Source organism: Microtus oregoni, unplaced genomic scaffold (genome assembly GCF_018167655.1).
Source record: "Microtus oregoni isolate MIOR12 unplaced genomic scaffold, Mior012 000015F_ref0000493, whole genome shotgun sequence".
Classification (NCBI taxonomy): domain Eukaryota; kingdom Metazoa; phylum Chordata; class Mammalia; order Rodentia; family Cricetidae; genus Microtus; species Microtus oregoni.
Genome location: NW_024543074.1, coordinates 27344142 through 27363945, shown reverse-complemented (window position 1 = coordinate 27363945; position 19804 = coordinate 27344142). Strand labels below are relative to the sequence as shown.

At 44.2% G+C, this 19804-nt stretch overlaps 1 protein-coding gene across 1 annotated transcript; it reads right to left on the bottom strand.

Annotated features, from left to right (window-relative positions):
• Positions 1 to 5882: 5882 nt before the first annotated feature.
• LOC121456337 (NACHT, LRR and PYD domains-containing protein 1a-like) lies at positions 5883 to 19251 on the bottom strand. The gene is made up of 7 exons (XM_041664422.1): positions 19149 to 19251; positions 17772 to 17921; positions 16098 to 16235; positions 13558 to 13744; positions 12398 to 12621; positions 6481 to 6743; positions 5883 to 5999 (listed from the first exon to the last, which is right to left on the bottom strand). Exons 1-7 carry the CDS (start codon positions 19249 to 19251, stop codon positions 5961 to 5963), a joined length of 1104 nt encoding a protein of 367 aa, XP_041520356.1. The 3' UTR covers positions 5883 to 5960.
• Positions 19252 to 19804: the final 553 nt, after the last annotated feature.

Here is a 19804-nt window from a genome sequence, read left to right as displayed (position 1 = left end):
CACTGGATGTTTACTGAGATGTCCATCCCACATGAACATATGTCTGGGGAAGGCCAAGAGGGAATATCTGGATCCCCAAGAGGTCTCTTGGAAACAATGCCACCAGAAAAGTAACTCAGGTGGTCACTGGGTTATAGATTTGGAAACTTAGGGCAGAGCAGAGCCAGGAATCACTTGAATGCTCACACCTCAGCCACTAAGATGTCAGGATCCCACGGAGACACTGCTTGACTTCTCAAGGAGGTCCATGATCAGGTAAGGATGGGTCTCCTTCAGAGCTCGGTAGACTTGGTCTTTGCAGGCCCTGCTCCAGGACCGGCTGAGACTGAACAGCTTCCGCATCTTGTCTTGGTTGGTGGCTTCAGCCCGCACTGCCTCATATTGCTCTTCACTCAGCACCAAACCATGCAGCAGCTTGTCCAAGAAAGGGTCCACTGATGTCACTCGGGCCACCAGCTGCTCCCGATGCTGGTCCACGAAGTGTACTGAGGCAGGAGCGTCTAGGGATGAAGATGAGGCTGACACTGAGCATAGAAAGGATTCTCCATGGTCTCTCTCACTGGCTGCCCACTTCTTGCTATTTTCATGCATCTCATCTGCACCCCCTGGCTCCCTTCTTCCTATGGAAGGCCATTTGAAAAATATCTGTGCCCTCCTTATGCCAGTTACTAGTTTGACAATCTTCCTGACCGGGGGAGGGCTTCATGGTGGGATATTCATATTGGGAGTAGGTGGAGTTGCTGTCAACATGGGAAGCAGCAAGGGACATGAGAGGAACTCTGTCCTGAGCATGCACCTCTTCCACCTGTACTGGTGAAGCAGCGTGATTCCCGCCTTTCTCATTGCCATTGTCTCAAGGGTCAGGTGATCTCTCAGCAGAATGCTATTGGTTTCTCTGGCCTCATAAAGTTGTTTCTTACCTTTGTGAACTGCAGGCATCATGAGCTGTGCAAGTCTGAGATCCCCTGGAAGAAAGGAGAGATGAAGCATCTGTAAGGATGTCTGTCACCAACACTCAGTGCTCTCTGTGCAACTCTCAGCCATGCCTGAGATTTTGAGAATGAGCTACAGAAGTTCTGATATAATCTGGAAGGTGAATATTTCCTTACTCACACAGGGAATCTAGTCACCAGCCCTAACAACCTTGAGAGAAAAAAACATGTTGATGAGAAATAGACATTTCTCCCACAAGATCACAGACTCAGCTTTATCCTAGACTGAATTCTTATACAGAACTAACTAAGTCCCTTGTTGGCTTAATTAATTTGACATTTGATTCTTGGTAGAAAGCTACTTGATATAGATATAAATAATTTGCATTGGTATAAATCTTGATTTATTGATATAAATTTAAGGTCAATTTTGTTATATTTATATGTATTTCTGACCTTGATTAAGATATTCTGATTGTGTAGTTCATTTAAAAATGTAATGTACAATTAAAAAATATACTTTGTTAATGGATAATCATCAATAATAGTAAGCTTGTAGTCATGTTAGATTTTCTAGATATACAGAGATATATTTGAATTAGATAGGCATTCTTCATATCTTTCAAAGACTACAGAATATGGCATTTAAAATGTTTTAATAACTTAGGGCTTTTCATGACAATGAGACACATCTGCTCCTGGCAGCACCAATCTACTTGATTATGATAGACAAGTGTACACAACAGGGAAAATATTGAGAAAGGTAAGCCAGGCCCAGAAAGAAAACCACCACATCTCTCACATGCAGTTTCTACCCTGGAGTCTTTAGTTCTGTGGGTTTAACTTGGTGAACCCCTGGAAACCAGAAAACTAGAAATATGCAGGGCCTCGGGGAGGAAAGGAATACAGTAGTGTACTGGTAAAATGAGGGTAGAGAGGGAATACTGGGGACAGAGATGTTCAAACAGCAAGAGGGGTTGGAGTGGGGGTGATGAGTAAGTCAGTGGGATGGATTCCAGAAAATGAAGGCAGTATTTAAAAGTCACAATGAAACTTATTAATTGGTAACCCAATATAAAAATCATAAAGGAGTTAGAATGGAAGACACCCTATAAGGCTTTAAATTGGAAGTCTGAGAAGTAATGTGTTTCAAAACAAAAAACCCAGTTCCAGTTGTGGGATATCTTCATAGGAGCTTTTGGTCAGGGAGGCCATGCAGGTCTCCAAGACAATATAGGTATACTCATTCTTCTCTGTTCCCCATCAGAACCAGCAAAGAAGACATTGTTGCTGAAGACACCACACATCTTGGGTATGTGGTATAGAGAATTCAAGCTGGAACTGAGTTGGAAGCTTTCTTTTGATGCCAAACTTTCATAGTGCTAAATGGTGTTATGCAGGCTGCTGAGAAGGAAAAGACATCAGCTGACCCGTCCAGCAGGCCACATAATTCGTGGGCCTCGAGTTCGGGATCACCTGGGTAGGAATGGGGGGAAAGAGAAAGGGAACCAAGCGCGTATAAAGAACGACAGAGTTAGTCTAAGATGCGTCTAGGTTCCGTTTAGTGCAGGCAGGGGTTTATTCTTATAGAGAGGTTTTGGTAGGGAGGGTAGGGTTAGAGGGGAAAGGAAACTATCGCGCCCTAGGCCAGGGAGGAAGCAATATATCTCTTGAAGCATCTTGTGGTTAGGCCGTGTTTTGGAACACCTTGTGGTCAGGTCGTTCTGAGAACTGTATCACAGCTGTTTTTGCAGCAAGCTGTTTTTGCAGAGAGGATGAGGAAGATTGGCCAGTACTTTAGGTGGGGGGGCTTCTTGGTCCCCAACAATCAGCAACCTTCCTGCCAGGCCAGATGGTCCTTTTGCTGTAGTAGTGCCACAAGTGTGACGGGAGCAACCATTAGCTACCTTATTACATTTCAGGCCCAATCACAAGATAGAATCCATCCCCACAATAGAAAGTTAGTAGGACAAACAAAACCAGGTCTTCCTAAATCTTAGTCCCTTGAGAGAAGCTACGGACATACCTGACGTGGGATTCTCCTCTGTATGCTGTGAATACCACTGGTTAATGAAGAAGCTGTTTTGGGCTTGTGATAGGGTAGAGCAGAGCTAGGCAGGGAAAACTAAACTAAATGCTGGGAGAAAGAAGGCAGATTCAAGAGAAGCCATGTAGCCCCGCTGGAGACAAAGGCTGGAATTTTACCCAGTAAGCCACAGCCTCATGGGAAACACAGTTTAATGGAGATGGGTTAAATTAATATGTAAGAGCTGGGAAAAAAAGAAGCTAGAGCTAATAGGCCAAGAAGTGTTTTAATTAATACAGTTTCTGTGTGGTTATTTCAGGTCTCAGCTGCCGGGCGGCCGGGAAACAAACAAGTGGCCTCATACTACACATAGCATGAAAGTCCTTCTAAATAACTGTGTTTGTACCACAGACAAAAGCTGCTTTCAGCGTTTCTCAGAAAAGCCTCTCAGTGCTGTGAGTGGAGGTGAATGTAGATACCTAAAGCTGTGTGGGATACTGAGAACAGGGAATGGTTGAGCACTCACCCAAATAAGTAGATATTTGTACCACACCCTGAAGGCTCTAGGAACATTGTGGAAGAGAAATTGGAAACAATGTAGGGACAGAATGTATGGAGAAGGGCTGTGAAGTGCTCTCTTCTAAGCAAGACATGACCATGGCCATCATGGACTCATAGCACCTGCACCTATTGTCTCTAGACCACACAAGTAGGGCCTGCCCATCACTCAGCTGGACATGGGGAAGAAGCTCACAAGGACAGTATCACTTACCATTAAGCTATTGGCCAATAATAGATTATGGAGACAAGGGAGGTATACATTCTATCTGTTATGTCTGCTGGTGAGCTCATTGGCTTTTACTGGATAGTGTAAAACCCATGGGCACACAATTGGTCCCAGTTAAACTCTGTGAGACGCAAAGCAAAACTTTGTGAACGTGGAAAAGAGATTTGTATTGAAGAAGAGGGGCTGGCAGGAGTAGGAGGGAGATAAAAAGGTGGGTTTAGGGTGGAGTTACTAGAATGCACTGTATGCATGTATAAAATTGTCAACAAATTTATTTTAAAAATGTATGGATTTGAGATTGAGTATCTCATGTTAGCAAAGTCCTTTCATCTTAAAACTGAGATATCACGTAAACTGGAGCCAGATGCTTTGTGCATCTCCAAATCTGTCACTTCAAGAGTAGTGGGGAGGAAATTAGGATACAAGACTGAGAAAATGAGACTTATAGTATGTGGTGATTTGGATATGATAATGCTCATGTGTTGAAGGACCAGTCCTGCAGTCCTATTAAAAGGTGATGGTCCTGAGGGCTGTGAATTTATGAATGACATCATACACTAATGCACTCATAATTGTGTGAGCACTGAGAACGTAAACTATTTAAGAGTGTACATTGGAAGAAGTAGCCCACTGGAGGCATGACCTGGAAGAGAATATTTGCATGGACTTTATTCTTTCTTGTCCTCCTTCTCGCCTCTCCTCTCCTCCCCTCCCCTTTCCTCCCCTCCCCTCCCCTCTTCTCTCCTCTCCTCCTCTTCCCCTTTTCCTCCTTTTCTCTTCATTGGTTCTTAATCTTTACTCCTGCTCTCTCCCACCTCTCTGCTTCAGAGGTACCAGATAAACAGCCTCTTCTCTCACAAGCTCCCTATCCACGATATCCTGTTTCACATTAGGTGCAAAGAGATGGAGGCAGCTGAACATGGACTGAAACTTGGTTCTAAGACCATAAATCAAAGCAAAACTTTCTATTTTTAAGTTGTTTTTCTCACACATTTTGTCAAAATTGGGAATCGCTGACTAACACAGCATCACAGATTAAACTGTGGTCAGACCCTCTGTTTTGGATCTAGCAAAAGCCACATAACTAATCTGGTCATTTCATGACACCTAGAATTAGTTGCCTTTCTTCTGCCTTTTGGGTATCTGGACCTAAACGCATTTTACCTGGTTTCAGCAAGGCTTCCCATATCAGTTTCTTACTCTTCTTGTCTCTGATTTGCAGATTAATCCCTGAACCCATGCAGTCAACATAGATCTCAGAGAAGAGCTGGGATTCCCCGGGGCTCCGGTAGCACAGCTCTAACTCCTGAAGAGAGAAAGAATTACTATGTGAGGATCAACTACTAATCCTTCAAAGGAGGGCTGTCCCCACCTCCATACTTTCACGATCTTGCTCACCACATTAGACACTGGCTGTCTTTCACACCAAGGTAACCCACAGCCTTTGCATACATATCTTTACTCAGAAGGTTGAGGACCCAACTGGGACCCCCATCCTGCTGCTTCTATTCTCATTCTGACAAAAACATGAAAGAAGCAACTTAAGGAAAGGCTGATGTTGTTTAGTTTTATAATGGGGAATGCATGGAAGTTGGGGCTCCATTCTTGGTGGCGGGAGCTTGTGGCATTGCTTGATATATCCCAGAGGATCTGCAATCCAAGGTGGCGAGCAGGGCATGGCTCTAATCCTCAAGAACAGCCACTAGTGGCCTGCTTCTGATGGTCAGGCCTAACACAATTGTTTCACGACTCCCCAGATATTAGCAGTAACTGGGAGTCAAGTGTTTAACATTTACACCTGTAGGAGACCTTTCAGATTCAAACCATGATGAGTGAGAGCTCATCCTGAAGTCCTGCTCACACATCTCAAGCAAGGACTTGCTGTCCATGTTAGGCTGGTCCCTTCTCCATACCATATTGAGTCTAATTCCTCGATTTTCCTGGCCTTCTGTATTTCTGTGTGGTCCCTTAAATTGCCTTCTACCTAATGTAGATGCATTTTTCCACATCCCAAGCCCCAATTATTTTCTCTTCAATCTCAATTTGTTGCAAAGCCCAGTAACCTGCCCCACAGAGTTCCCAAGTCTGGCATCTGATCCTGAAGAGTAGCAAACTCCTGGATGCTCACCTCAGGGATGATTTCCAGCTTCTTGGACGCAGACACTATGTAGCGGGACCCGATGTAAAGATAACCTAGTGGGGGTGGCTTGTTTATTCAAACAAACTGAAACTTCATTTCTTCATCATCAATGGCCTAGGGAACATTGCAGACAGTGATTTAGCTAGCTTTCTGGGCTATACATCTATCTGGTCTGAATAAGGTGAGGTGGAGGATCAGTAAATTTGTGTCAAGTGGAGTGGTAACACCTCCTGGGTACCCTTCTGCCTTGTGTCCTGTTATACAGTCTATTCAGTTATTGGCATCTGTCATGCTCATTGTGGGAGCAGGGGTCCCTGCCAGAGAAGGGAGTTCCTTGGGTGTGGAGCATTCCCATCCTTCTGGTGGGTGGAAAGAGGTCATGGAAGGCCTTGCGGAGATAAAGGAACATTAAAGGCAGGTGGGGGAGACTCTTGTGTGAGGGGCCCAGAAGAGGGTAGAATCATCAACACCAGTGTTCTCTTTACAGAAGTATATTCCCCCTCCAAGTGGAGAATCTATCCAAGGGGCTCAATTGTTGCATCTCAAGATTTTTGCCATCCCACCCTGGCCCCTCTTTTGTGGTCATCAGTGTCACCTTCCGAATGGTGCAGTCATTGGGGACCAGGTAGAGATGAAGGGTGACTTCCTCGACATTGATGTGATAGTAGATCAATGTGATGGGAGTGATGGGGACGAGGCTCCTGATGGTAAGGTAGATCCTCAGTAGAACTCCCACTGGGGAGAAGCTTGGGTTTTCCAAGACTGTGTAGCACTGCTCCACCCTGGCTGGAGTTTCTACGACCATCCCATGTTCTTGAAAGTGGGCCACACGGAACCAGGAGATGTCCACCTGACCCTCTGTGAAAAAACAGATTCAAAGATGGAGATTTAGTGTTTCCATTGAGCCATATTTGTCTGGAAAACTAGCATCAGAGGACTTAGAATGACTGTGGTAGTTTGAACAAAAATGGCCACCATAGTCGGTAGAACTGTTTGGGAAGGAGTAGGAGGTGTGGCCTTGCTGGAGGAGGTTTGTCACTGGGGTGGGCTTAGAAGTTTCAAAGCTTGTACCCTTTCCAATTTCCTTTCTCTCTCCTCACTGACAATAAGGATGTAAGCTCTGAGCCACTGCTTCAGTACCAAGCCTGTCTGCTTCCTGCCATGCTCCCTGGCATGATGGTCATGGTCTCACCCTCTGAAGCTATAAGCCCCAATAAATTTCTTCTTCTATAAGTTGCTTTGGTTATGATTTCTATTTAGTTTGTATTTAGTTTGATGTTTATAAGAAAAAATTTACAGCCAAAATGTAAATTTTATTAATTAACTTTCAGTTATAATACAACAGAACTATCAACTGTTTCCTCATTATCAGTTCATTATGGCAGGGAGGTAAAGGTGAGCTGCTGCCAGAGGTGACCCATGCAGACTGCCCCTCATTGGACGCAGTTTACTTCTGGCTTTGGCTAGCTTCTGTGAGCATTCCGAGTGGAGTGGAGGTTCTTGATGGTCTCATCCACAGATGCTGTAAAGAACACAGCCTCAGAGGCAACCATCAGAAACCTGACAGTCAGCAGGTCTTTGAGGTGCTGCCATCTCCAGCTGTAGGGTCTTGGGATTGGCAGTTTCCCATAAATTTTTATCTGCAGGATTGAGTTTTTCTGCTATGAAAGAGACCTAAAGGTACCTTTGTCCACTAAAGACGGGCTGGATGGATCCCTTTAATGGTTAATGCCAAATGTGGACTTAAAATCTAGAATTATCTTGAATGTATGCTTCAGGGCATGATAGATATTATCTTGATTGGACTGACTGAGTAGGGAAGACCTATCCGCTGTGTGTGTAGCATCATTCTACAAACCAGGACTCAGGACTGTGTGAAATGGAGAAGGTCACAAGCGCATAAACTTTCACTGTTCTTTCCCGTTCTATTGACAGAGGTTACCAGGTGTCACATGCTCCATGTTCTCACAGTTCCATGTCATGATGAACTGTTCCTTTGAACTGTGAGGAAAATAATTTTTTTTTTTTAAAAAAATAAAGTTCCTTTGGTCAAGTATTTTGTTGAGCTACAAGTAAAGTAACCAGGACAGAAAATTGGTATCAGGACTCAGGGTTTTGCTGTATAAACAGAATCACGTGGTTCTTAAGCCTTTGGAAATGTTTTGTGGCTGGAATGTGGAAGAGTTTTGTTCTTAGTACTAGGAAAGCCCTTCCATGCTGAGGGCAGAGCTTATGGGGCTGCAGGAAGACAAGAATGCTGAGAGAGACAGTGGAGGCTAGTCCACTGTTGCAGAGAGTAGCAAGGTTTCTATTGGGAATAGTAAAGGGATCCATTCATGCAATTTATTGCGTTAATGTCCTGAATATGAGGGAAGATGAATTTAAACATAAGGGAATACTATGGCAGAAGAAGTCTCAAGACAGAAAAATATCCAGAATAATTCTACAAAATCTCCTATATTTTTTAGAGATCAGCATCACTGCAGGGAACGCACAGTGACAATAGGAAAAAGTCTTACTCTTTGTAGGTTCATCATTTGAAGATCCGAATTTATTTAAAGGCAGAAAGCCTTAAGTGATGGTGTCCCCTGTTCCACAAATGCAAATCCCAAGGAGGTGTTCCCCCAGGTCAGCACACCATTCAGCTATGGTCCAGGGTGGGAACATCTCAAGCTGTCAACAGACCTTGGCAGAGCCATTCCTATAGTTTTTAGCCATGAAAAATGCTAGATTGATGGGCCACTGTATCATGCTGCACAGTTTCAAATAGCAGCTGAGGCCAGGAAATGTGCCTGAATCAAAGACCCCGTAAGGATTATGAGAGCTCATCCTATGGACCTTTGAAAGTGTAACCTAAGGTGGAATGGAGATGTCAGAATCACTTTTTTTTTTTTTTTTGGCTAAATTATGGTTTAGGGAAGGAGTAGAGAAATGGCCCTAGGAGTGGATATGTGTGCTTCAAGTAGAACTGGAAGGGAGTTATCTATGTCCTTTGGAGTACAGTGGATGATATCATGATCTCCATAACTGGACAGAGAGCCACAGGATATGGTGTTTCTGCTGATGGAGTTTTGTCTTGCTGTGGTCTTCTGATCAGTCCTTGGTGTGCCCTGACTCTTCTATTTTGACATGGCAATGCCTATTTTGTACCAATGTATATTATAATCTGTTTTCTATCTTACAGGGGCTCAGAGTTAAGTTTACCTTGAGTTGCTGTCGAGGGGCAGACTTTTTGGACTTTAGACTGTTGGAATTATTAAGGACTATGGAGACCTTTGAAGTTGGATTACATTTTGACTTAGGAGACAAAACTAAAATTTTGGAACATGAAGGGGAAAGTTACGAATTAAAGTGATGTGCTTGGGTGTCAAGTTGACAATGGTAGGATCATGATGATGAATCTCACCAGCCAACTTGATGTGATCCCTGTTAATGGAGGGACCACTCTGCAGCTACCATTTTCACATCCCTTCAGCACTGAGTTTGCTTCCAACTTGCACCATGACAAATAGTGCTGCAGTATGTGTCATTTATCCAAGAGCATTTCTATTTCCATAGATGCTTGTTCATTTCCTGCCTGCCCACACCCAAAATAACCACACAGAAACTATATTAATTAAATCACTGCTTGGCCTACTAGCTCTAGCTTCTTATTGGCTAGCTCTTACATCTTAAATTAACCGTTTTCTATTATTTTTTTATTTTACCATGAGGCTTGTGGCCTACCAGTAAGGTTCTGTCTGACAGCTTGCGTCTTTCTCCTACATGGCATCTCCTTGACTCTTCCTCTTTTCTCCCAGCATTCAGTTTAGTTTTCCCACCTAGCTTTATTCTGCCCTCTCATAGACCCAAGCAGCTTCTTTACTCATTAACCAATAGAAGCAACACATATACAGATGAACTTCCTGCATCATATTTCTGTTAGGTGATTGCTTTGGAATCAACAACTATGAGAAAATGAGACAATGAAATTGCTCCCATAAATGCTACCGCTTAGGATTTCTATCAATGACGTGATAGTCAATAATTTAACATGGACCTACACAGCATAAAAATGCCCTCTGTGTGACAGTTCTGGGCCTTAAACCCTGGCTCTCCCCAAGTCAGCTTCAGCTCCAGCACCAGATCCTGGCACTTACCCATGTTTTGTGCTGTGTTGATTTTTACAGAATTTCAAAAGATGTACCTCTCCAACTTCCCTTCTTGCTAGGGAAACTGGTCATGACCTTCCTAGGACTTGAGGGGAATGTATGGGGCTGTACGTTCATTGTTAAAACAAGAAATGTCCTGAGGCATCTAAGATGACTTGGTAAGTTTTGGGTTTTTGGATATAGAGATTCACTATATATCTCCTACTAGAAGTCATCTTGATCTTGCCTAGTCTTCAGAACTCTGGGATCACAGGTATGTGTCACCAACTGTCCCTGTGACTGTCCTTCCACTACATATTGTTCTTTTATAAACTTTAACAGATTCACATATATTTAATTTTCCAAAGGTGTACTATTCTGTTCTGAATGGAAGTAAGAAACAGGAAGGGCAGTGACCTTCAGGGAAGAAGCTTGAGTGGTGACTGGGAAGTGTTGTTGGGGAGACTAGGAACTCTGTGTGGACCTGCTGGACTGGCCTCCTTAGACACACTGGGAAGTCACTATCTGGGTATCAGTGCTCCTGTGTCAGGGTCTGGAGTGTAAGACCTCATGAGTTTATGAATGTAACTATTACCTTTCTTTGTTTTGTGAGTTCTTTTCAGCTGAGTCCCGCTTGCTTTCTTCATCTTCAACTGTTTTCTTCTTTGGGGCTTGGCATTAATTGCAAATATTTTTAATCTGAGGGATCTTCGCTTGTTTTCTATTCATGGTTCTCATATCAGCTGGAACTGTCTGCATTTCTTCTTCAGTTTTTATGACTTCTTCAACTGTCAGGTCATCCTCTTGGACCTACTCCTCATCTTCAACACCATGAACAAACACCATCTCCATCTAGAGTGAGCTGGATTCTTCTGGTCCCTGTGGTAGGCCCAGTGTTGTGCTCCATGAATCAAGGTGAGGAAATTGGCCTCACTTGTCACTTGTACAATACCCGATTCTCTTGCTTTCATGTTTTTTTTTTTCCTTTTATAGGCAGAATCTTGTAACATGAGGGCCAGCTTGTTGCTTGGGGTTTCTGTCCTGCCCTGTACCGCACAGCTGGCAAGGTCCCAAAGAAAATCACACAGAGATCTCCATAAGTTATAAAACTGATTGGCCCATTAGCTCAGTCTTCTTATTAGCTCTTGTAGATTATATTAACCCATTATTCTTATCTATGTTAGCCACATGGCTCTTGGTACCTTTCAGTAGGGCAGGTTACATCTTGCTTCTCGATGGTCTGGGCTGGAATGTGGGAAGAGCTTCCTTCTTCCCAGAATACTCCTGTTCTCATCGCCCCAACTCTACTTCCTGCCTGACCAATCAGCGTTTATTTAAAACGTGATTGACAGAATACAGACATTTCTCCTGCACCAGAATCTGGATGTGTAGTTTAGACTGCATTTGAATTCTAAATTCTCCCGCCTCCGTCCCAGAAGCGCTAGGATTACAGGCATATAGTAATACTTTCTTTATGAGATCTTTCACTGAGAACTTGGTATTTATTAAAACATCTTCCTTTTGGTTACAGGCTGTGCTTGTTTAGCTTGTTGTTCTTGTGTGACTCCTAACAGTGGAGTATCTCTGACTCCTTTTCTCAAGACCATTTTCCTCCTGCAGGGTTGCTTTGTCTACCCTTGATATGAGGGTTTGTGCTTAGTCTTATTGCAACTTGTTATGCTGTGTGTCTTTGATATAACTTGGGAAGCCTGCTCTTTTCTGAAGGGAAACAGAGGAGCAGTGGATCTGGAGGGGAGAGGAGGTGAGGAGGAGAACTGTGATAGCAGAGAGAGGGGTGGGTGCAGTATGTATGTACTGTATGAGAGAAGAATAAACAAAAAGAAAAAAAAAACCCTGAAGGAATCAGTTTGGAACACTTTATGAGTCCTACCCTGATTTCTTAGGAAACACATCTTCTGTTGCTCCAGTTCTCAAATAGAATCTGGTGGCCCCATTTTCTCCCTGTCTGCAGTTGTTCAATGAATTACAGTGTTGGTAGACACTGGGTAACAATGTTCCTTGTTAATTTCTTTAGTCTTACTTTGCAGCAATCTCTTCAAATTGCTCAATTTATTCTCAGTTCCCTGCTGGGCCCATGAGGGACATGGTGTGTAGAGAACATTTAATAATCACCAGCAAATATTGCTATTGAGGATATCACTTTCCACTCAGGGAAATAGTCATAAGGCTGGGAGACGTATGTTTCAAACAAGATACATCCAACAAGAGGGGATGACAAAACATCTCAGTGCCCACCTCCATAACCGGCTCTGCCCTGCTGAGGAAGCCATGAGACCTTTCCTCATCACCATCACCCTCTACTCTGCTATAGGACATGGCAGCCATCGCCACCACCCGACTCCCTATCCTTCCCTTGGTTACCTTGGAGATCCACAAAGTGAGGGAGGTACACAGCAGCCACAGCTCCCCGCTCAGCCTTGATGTCAAACAGAGGCCCAGCCACCATGTGACTGTCCGGCAAGGGCGTCTTGTCCAGGTGTTGGCTCCAACTACAGAATCCAATCTCAATGGTCACTGCCCTTGTCACCACAAAGTGGAGTCCTATGCTGGGACAGTGGTAAGAACCATTCACAGGGAACTGGACTCTGGAAGAGAGAGAGGCAGACACCAATGAACACCAGCTCTGCTCTTCCATTAGGTGCAGACCCAGGGCAGGACTGGGGACTCAGCAGACTTGAGCCAGATGGTTCTGAGTTCTGGTTCCACTTCTAGATGTATGTGGATCCCTGGCTAAGTCACTTAGCCCAGATCTGTTTACACACACACACACACACACACACACACACACACACACACACACAATGACAATGCCATCTTATAGATCTGTAAGTACTGAGTGATTTAGAGCAAAGTTTTGGGGCTCCAGCTAGGACCATGCACACTCGCCAAAGGCTCTACCACTGAGGTCCATCTTCAGTTTTTAGACTTTTTGTTCCTGAGGTATATATTTAAGGATACCTATGAGAAAGAGAAATGAAATATAATGAGGGCGTTAGTGTTGTTTCTATTATGAATAAAATAGTCTGCAGAAAACCAACAATTAAGATAATAAGCAAAGCTGAGCACAGATGTTTAGATGGAATGAAGGACTCACATCAGCTCTGTTGATGTGGTGATGGTGTGCTGGTCATGGAAGACGAGGTCCTGTCTTAAGTATGGGGGAGAAATGGTGAAGTGTTTATGAGTGAAGTCACCTCATGTCCTGGACTCACACTACTGTGATAGCGTGAAAAGGGGGAGTGTGAGTAGTTGAGACAAACTTGGAGAAATGACTGCTGGAACTGAGCACTTGGACATGGAATTCTTGTGCTCTTCCGTTTTGCACGTCAAGAAAAATTTTTATGATAAAGACCCCTATTTTCATAACAGCCCAAACTTCTTATTCCAGTCCTGACATTGCCTCCCTGGTTGGTGAGGGGAGGAGGAGACACAGTAGAGAATATACAGGTGCAATCTGTGGGGGTCCCTTGTGGAAAATGTGCTTGGTAAAGACAGCCTTCTTCCAGGCAGAGCTCACTCACCGGTACAGGTTCCTCTCTCTGTCAGTCACCTCAACAGCAACAGGCCCTGTAGGGCCCCAGAAGTCATCTTCAGTCCGCAGTGGTTCCACACACTTGTCTCTTGAAGAGGCAGGAGAATATGGATCGAAGGGAGCCAGGGATGCCAGTTGTGAGTACTCCTCCTTGCACTCCTCATCAGACTCCTTTTCTAGAAAAAGCCAGGCAATGCTCACGCAATGTCTTCCCAGCACTCCCTAGTACTGGCTCAGGGCTCAACTCTTTTCTAGGTTGCCCAGCCTAGGCCTTACCAGGAAGCGAGTCTACAGACTTTATCACTGTTCCTGAGGTTACCTACACATCCCAGGGATGATATCCCTAATGATGGTTATCCAATATTAGGCGCTCCGGAGAAGTCCTATAAAATACACACACCCACTCACCCACACACACATGAAACACTACATGAACTTAGCATGTTGCATATGTGTGTGAAAATAATAATTAAATAAAAGAGATAATGAATTTGAGAGGGAGCAGGGTGGGGCTATAAGAAAAAAGTTATCGGCCGGGCGGTGGTGGCGCATGCCTTTAATCCCAGCACTCGGGAGGCAGAGGCAGGTGGATCTCTGTGAGTTCGAGACCAGCCTGGTCTACAAGAGCTAGTTCCAGGACAGGTTCCAAAACCACAGAGAAACCCTGTCTCGAAAAACCAAAAAAAAAAAAAAAAAAAGTTATTTTAAAATATGAGAAAGAGAAAAACTTTGTTCTTAAGTTTGGTTTCTTGGGTTGGAGAGATGGCTCAGTGGTTAAGAGCATTGACTGTTCTTCCAGAGGACCTAAGTTCAATTCCCAGCAACCACATGGTGGCTCACAACCATCTATAATGAGATCTGGCACCCTCTTCTGACCTGCAGGAATACACAGAGGCAGAATGTTGTATACATAATAAATAAAATTTTAAAAAGTTTGGTTTTTCTTAGGAAATTACCTGCTCCAATGATCCTAACAAGGTTAACTTTAATACTCTCATGATTAGGGGTTAACAAACCCCACTGAAACACAGAGTCGGGGAGGGGGCGGAGAAGGGAGAGGGGGACAGAGATAGAGACAGAAACAGAGAGAGTTACTTGTCTATATTTGGCCAATGTTTGCCAACCTCAGCTGGCCACTTATTTTTTCAAGCTGAAAACAGCAGAAATAATAGTTTTGAGTGCAAATAGTTACATAAAATCAGAAAAATATACTCAAATCAAGAAGTTAAACTCACAGACCGTGTGCTGTGTGAATTTCTGAGCCACACTAGACAGATCTCGGCCTCCGATGGCTACAGAGCCAGATAAACGCAAAGGAATGGCCTTTGCGCCAGCCGCAGGCAGCAGCACAAGCAGGCAAGCAGCAGTGGCAGGGAGCAGGGCTGGAGCTGCTGCAGGAAACTGGGAGCTGGAAGGTGGTTGCGAATCTGGGAAGCAGCCAGCAGCTGAGGGAGGGGTTCTGGGCTGGATGCAAGTGCACAGGCCGGAGGGGAGCCGAAGTGTGTAATGGTTGCGAGGAGCGTGGAGATAAAATTTAATAATTGAAAAATGGGGAAACTCATGCTACCCGAGTGGAAGGTCCGAAGTCCAAAGGGGTGTGAAGTCCAAAGGGGTCCCATGGGCACCGCGCAGAGAGCACAAGCACCTATCTACTCCAGTTTATCTACCTGGGCTCCAGGCGGCCACACCCTAGCCATATATGATTGGCTGAGCTTCCCCACCAGTCAGAGACCCACAGAGCCTACAGTATCAGGTATCATGTCCCTTACTCAGTTTCTCTCCTTTCCACTTGATACATGACAAGGCATGCCATGTGGATTGAGCATTTGCTTTGAAGCTGTTGTTAGCTATTATGTTATGTTCTCAGACAAGACACCCCGTCCGTACTTAGAATCAATGACGAAAGGGGAAATGCCATGAAATATCATTTTAAGATGTGTTATATCTGTTATGCTATGGAACATTTGTTTTAATGATGCAAAGATGGGTTGAACCTTTTTTTGGTGCATTTGTTGAACTCTGTGAAGATGTGTTATTTTGTCTGTCTATAACACCCAATTGGTCTAATAAGGAGCTGAAAGGTCAATAGAAAGGCAGGAAAGAGAACAGGCAAGGCTGGCAGGCAGAGCTATAAACAGGAGAAAAAGAGCACAGAAGAAGGAACTAGAACTAAAGGAGAAGAGGACACCAGGGGTCAGCCATCTAGCTACACAGCCAGTCATAGAGTAAGAAGCAAAGAAAGTATAATAGAGTAGAGAAAGATAAAAGTCCAGGGGCAAAAGGTAGATGAGATAATTTAGGAGAAACTGGCTAGGAAGAACCCAAGCTGAGGTCAGGCATTTACAAGTAATAATAAAACTCCCTGTGATTTATTTGGGATGTAAATGGCAGGCCCTCAAAACACTCAATGACACACAGCTACATTTTAAAGAGCCAAGCGTAAAACACAACCAAACACAGAGGCTCACATGTGAAGAACCACCATCCATGTCATTAAAAGTCCCAATGCCAGCTGCCAGCTCAGCTTACCTTGGGTTTTGAATCCAGACTCCTCAGAACCCCCTGTATCATCAAACAGCTTCCTAAAGTCTGATTTCTTAATTGGTCTCCAATATACAATCGTTGAGCTCATTCGTGAAGAACCCACAGAGGAGGGCATTACTGCACCTGTAAATGATGGCCATGGGAAGGGACAGTTTTTGTGTGATTGTCAGAGAGGCAACAGTAGCAGTCAGGGCAGCAAGGCCGGGGTCCTACCTGCTTATCCACATACCCTTCTCCACATTGTTCTGGAGAGAGTGATGCTCTTACAGGTGCTGCAGGAAGTGATCCTGTGCTGGGACCATGAAGTTGACACACCTATGCTGATCTCTAGTCCTAAGTGTGAGTCTCCATTCTTCTCTGAGTCTCAATTCCCTCCCGTGGGTCTCTGAGCTTCTACCCCACGGGGATAGGTAGGCTCTTACTGTGTAGTTCAGGCTTGCCTTGAGCTCCTATTTTCCTGCATTAATTTCACACTTTCTAGGATTATAGGAATATGTCTACGACCAGTCGTTATATGTTTGAAGCCTTTTGATTTTCTTAATGTTGAATCTACAGCTTCAAGATGGATATAGTGTCCATCAGACAGAGTGGTTCAGAGATTCTTGGGGGCCCAGGAAAATATTTCAAATAACAGCTGACTTATTAAGTGATATCCTAGGGAGAAAGGTGAGAGTCTTTAAAACAAAGCTTTGATAAGCAATGAAAATGAGCGTGGAAGTGTGGGATGGAGTGGAATTGTTTTGGATACTGGTGGCAGCATAGGAGCAACCTTTCTTGGGAGAGAGATATGAACAGTAGAATATCTGATACAGTATCAGTGGAGTCTTCCTCAACCCATGTGCACCAGCCTTCTTGCGTGCAGCCTGAAGATGAGACCTGCACATGATGCTGAGTCAGCAGCAAAACATGGGCGAGCAGAGTCGATGCTCCGATACCGAAACTGAGACACAGTCTGTGCAATGTCCTTTCCTATAACATGCATTAAATGAGCTAAGGTGACAACTACAGGTGATGGCTTTTGATTCTGTATTCATCATTCTCAAGACTTTAAGTGGGATGGGAAGAATGGAATAGAAGAGGAAGACAAGGGTTAGGTGTGGGCTGGACCTTCACAGAGTAGCAGTAGGAGGAAGGAGGAATAAATCTTTCCTCAGGTCCCATTATTCTAAATTCCAGCCCTGTGTCTGTCTTTATATGCTGTGAGCTAGGCCCAAGGTAACTTCTTTCTGTAGACCTTGTGCACTAGAGAGCGGTGGCTACTTTGATGCTTGAGAAGAGGCAATGGTGTAGCCTCGCTAAGCTGAAATAAGGGAAGTCAAGCTGAAACTGAGGCAGATGCTTTCTCTCTGCTTGGAGTCCATCTTCATGGAACGTCAGGACCTGTATGACGTCTGGAATTTCAGAACCAACTTATATTTTGAGCTGAACTCTGGGTGCCATTTGGGCTAGGCTCACTGCTGACCCCTGTGGGTTCCAGTTTCTTCACATGTCAGAGCCCAGGGGCATTTCTAGCCTGTAACTCTTTGCACTCTATCATGGCTCCCCTGGTCTATTTATATTGCCTGTCCCAGGTCCCCCCATACAGGGAGAGATTCACCTGTGAAGAACCATCATCTTTGTGAACTAGAGGTCCCATTTCCAGCTGCCAGTTCCACTTACTGTCACTACAGTATCCAGACTCAGCAGATCCACATACATCATGCTCAGAATCTAAAGTCCAACTTGGTCTCCGTCGTTTATGTTCTGAACTCAGTAGTTGTGAGGATCCTTGGTGGGTATTGGTATCCACATCGGGCGTGATCGTTGAGCCTGGGGGAAATGATGAAGAAAGGGCCATGGGAAGGGGTAGTGATTGTGTGATTGTCAGAGAGGCAGCAGTAGGAGTCAGGGCAGCAAGGCTGGGATCTGACCTGCTTATCCTCACACCCTTCTCCACAGTGTTCTGGAGAGAATGCTGCAGGAAACAGTCCTGCACGGGGACATGAAGTTCACACACCTGTGCGGATCCACGCCAGTTCTGTGTGCCTGTGTCTATTCTTCCCTGACCCTCTATTCCCTCAAATGGGTCTCTGAGTTTCTATTCCACATAAATAGAATCTTACTGTACAGTTCACGCTAACCTGGAGCTCAGAATCCTCCCACATTAGTTTCATAAGTTTTGGGATTATTCTTATAATACTCCTTATGTCTGCAACCAGGTAATTTAACTTTTTTTTGTTTCATAGTGTTTGATCTACAGTTTCAGGGGGATATATGTCCATTACACAAACACATATTTTATTGCAATATTAGTTGAATGTATGTTACATTTGTTTGTGCTGTGGAATAAGTGTCTAATGATGCAAAGATGTATTGCATTCTTTTATGATGCATTTGTTTAAGACCCCTAGTCCGTACGTAGAACCAATGACAAAAGGGGGAAAGCCATGAAATATTATTTTAATGTGTTATATCTGTCATGCTATGGAACATTTGTTTTAATGATGCAAAGATGGGTTGAACCGTTTTATGGTGCATTTGTTGAACTCTGTGAAGCTGTGTTATTTTGTCTGTCTATAACACCCAATTGGCCTAATAAGGAGCTGAAAGGTCAATAGAAAAGCAGGAGAGAGAACAGGCAGGGCTGGCAGGCAGACCTATAAACAGGAGAAAAAGAGCACAGAAGAAGGAACTAGAACTAAAGGAGAAGAGGACACCAGGGGTCAGCCATCTAGCTACACAGCCAGTCATAGAGTAAGAAGTAGAGAAAGTATAATAGAATAGAGAAAGAAAAAAGCCCAGGGGCAAAGGTAAATAGGATAATTTAGGAGAAACTGGCTAGGAAGAACCCAAGCTGAGGTCAGGCATTTACAAGTAATAATAAAGCTCCCTGTGATTTATTTGGGATGTAGATGGCAGGCCCTCAAAACACTCAATGACACACAGCTACATTTTAAAGAGCCAAGCGTAAAACACAACCAAACACAGAGGCTCACATGTGAAGATCCACCATCCATGTCATTAAAAGTCCCAATGCCAGCTGCCAGCTCAGCTTACCTTGGGTTTTGAATCCAGACTCCTCAGAACCCCCTGTATCATCAAACAGCTTCCTAAAGTCTGATTTCTTAATTGGTCTCCAATATACAATCGTTGAGCGCATTCGTGAAGAACCCACAGAGGAGGGCATTACTGCACCTGTAAATGATGGCCAATGGGAAGGGACAGTGATTGTGTGATTGTCAGAGAGGCAACAGTAGCAGTCAGGGCAGCAAGGCCGGGGTCCTACCTGCTTATCCACATACCCTTCTCCACAGTGTTCTGGAGAGAGTGATGCTCTTACAGGTGCTGCAGGAAGTGATCCTGTGCTGGGACCATGAAGTTGACACACCTATGCTGATCTCTAGTCCTAAGTGTGGGTCTCCATTCTTCTCTGAGTCTCAATTCCCTCCCGTGGGTCTCTGAGCTTCTACCCCACGGGGATAGGTAGGCTCTTACTGTGTAGTTCAGGCTTGCCTTGAGCTCCTATTTTCCTGCATTAATTTCACACTTTCTAGGATTATAGGAATATGTCTACGACCAGTCGTTATATGTTTGAAGCCTTTTGATTTTCTTAATGTTGAATCTACAGCTTCAAGATGGATATAGTGTCCATCAGACAGAGTGGTTCGGAGATTCTTGGGGGCCCAGGAAAATATTTCAAATAACAGCTGACT

Coding starts and splice junctions, on each gene's coding strand:
- LOC121456337 (XM_041664422.1), bottom strand. CDS start 19,251: ATGCGCTCAACGATTGTATATTGGAGACCAATTAAGAAATCAGACTTT. Junction 13,745..16,097: donor GTCTGGATTCAAAACCCAAG/GTAAGCTGAGCT, acceptor GGCTTTTTCTAG/AAAAGGAGTCTGATGAGGAG. Junction 6,744..12,397: donor TCACTTTGTGGATCTCCAAG/GTAACCAAGGGA, acceptor GTTTTTTCACAG/AGGGTCAGGTGGACATCTCC.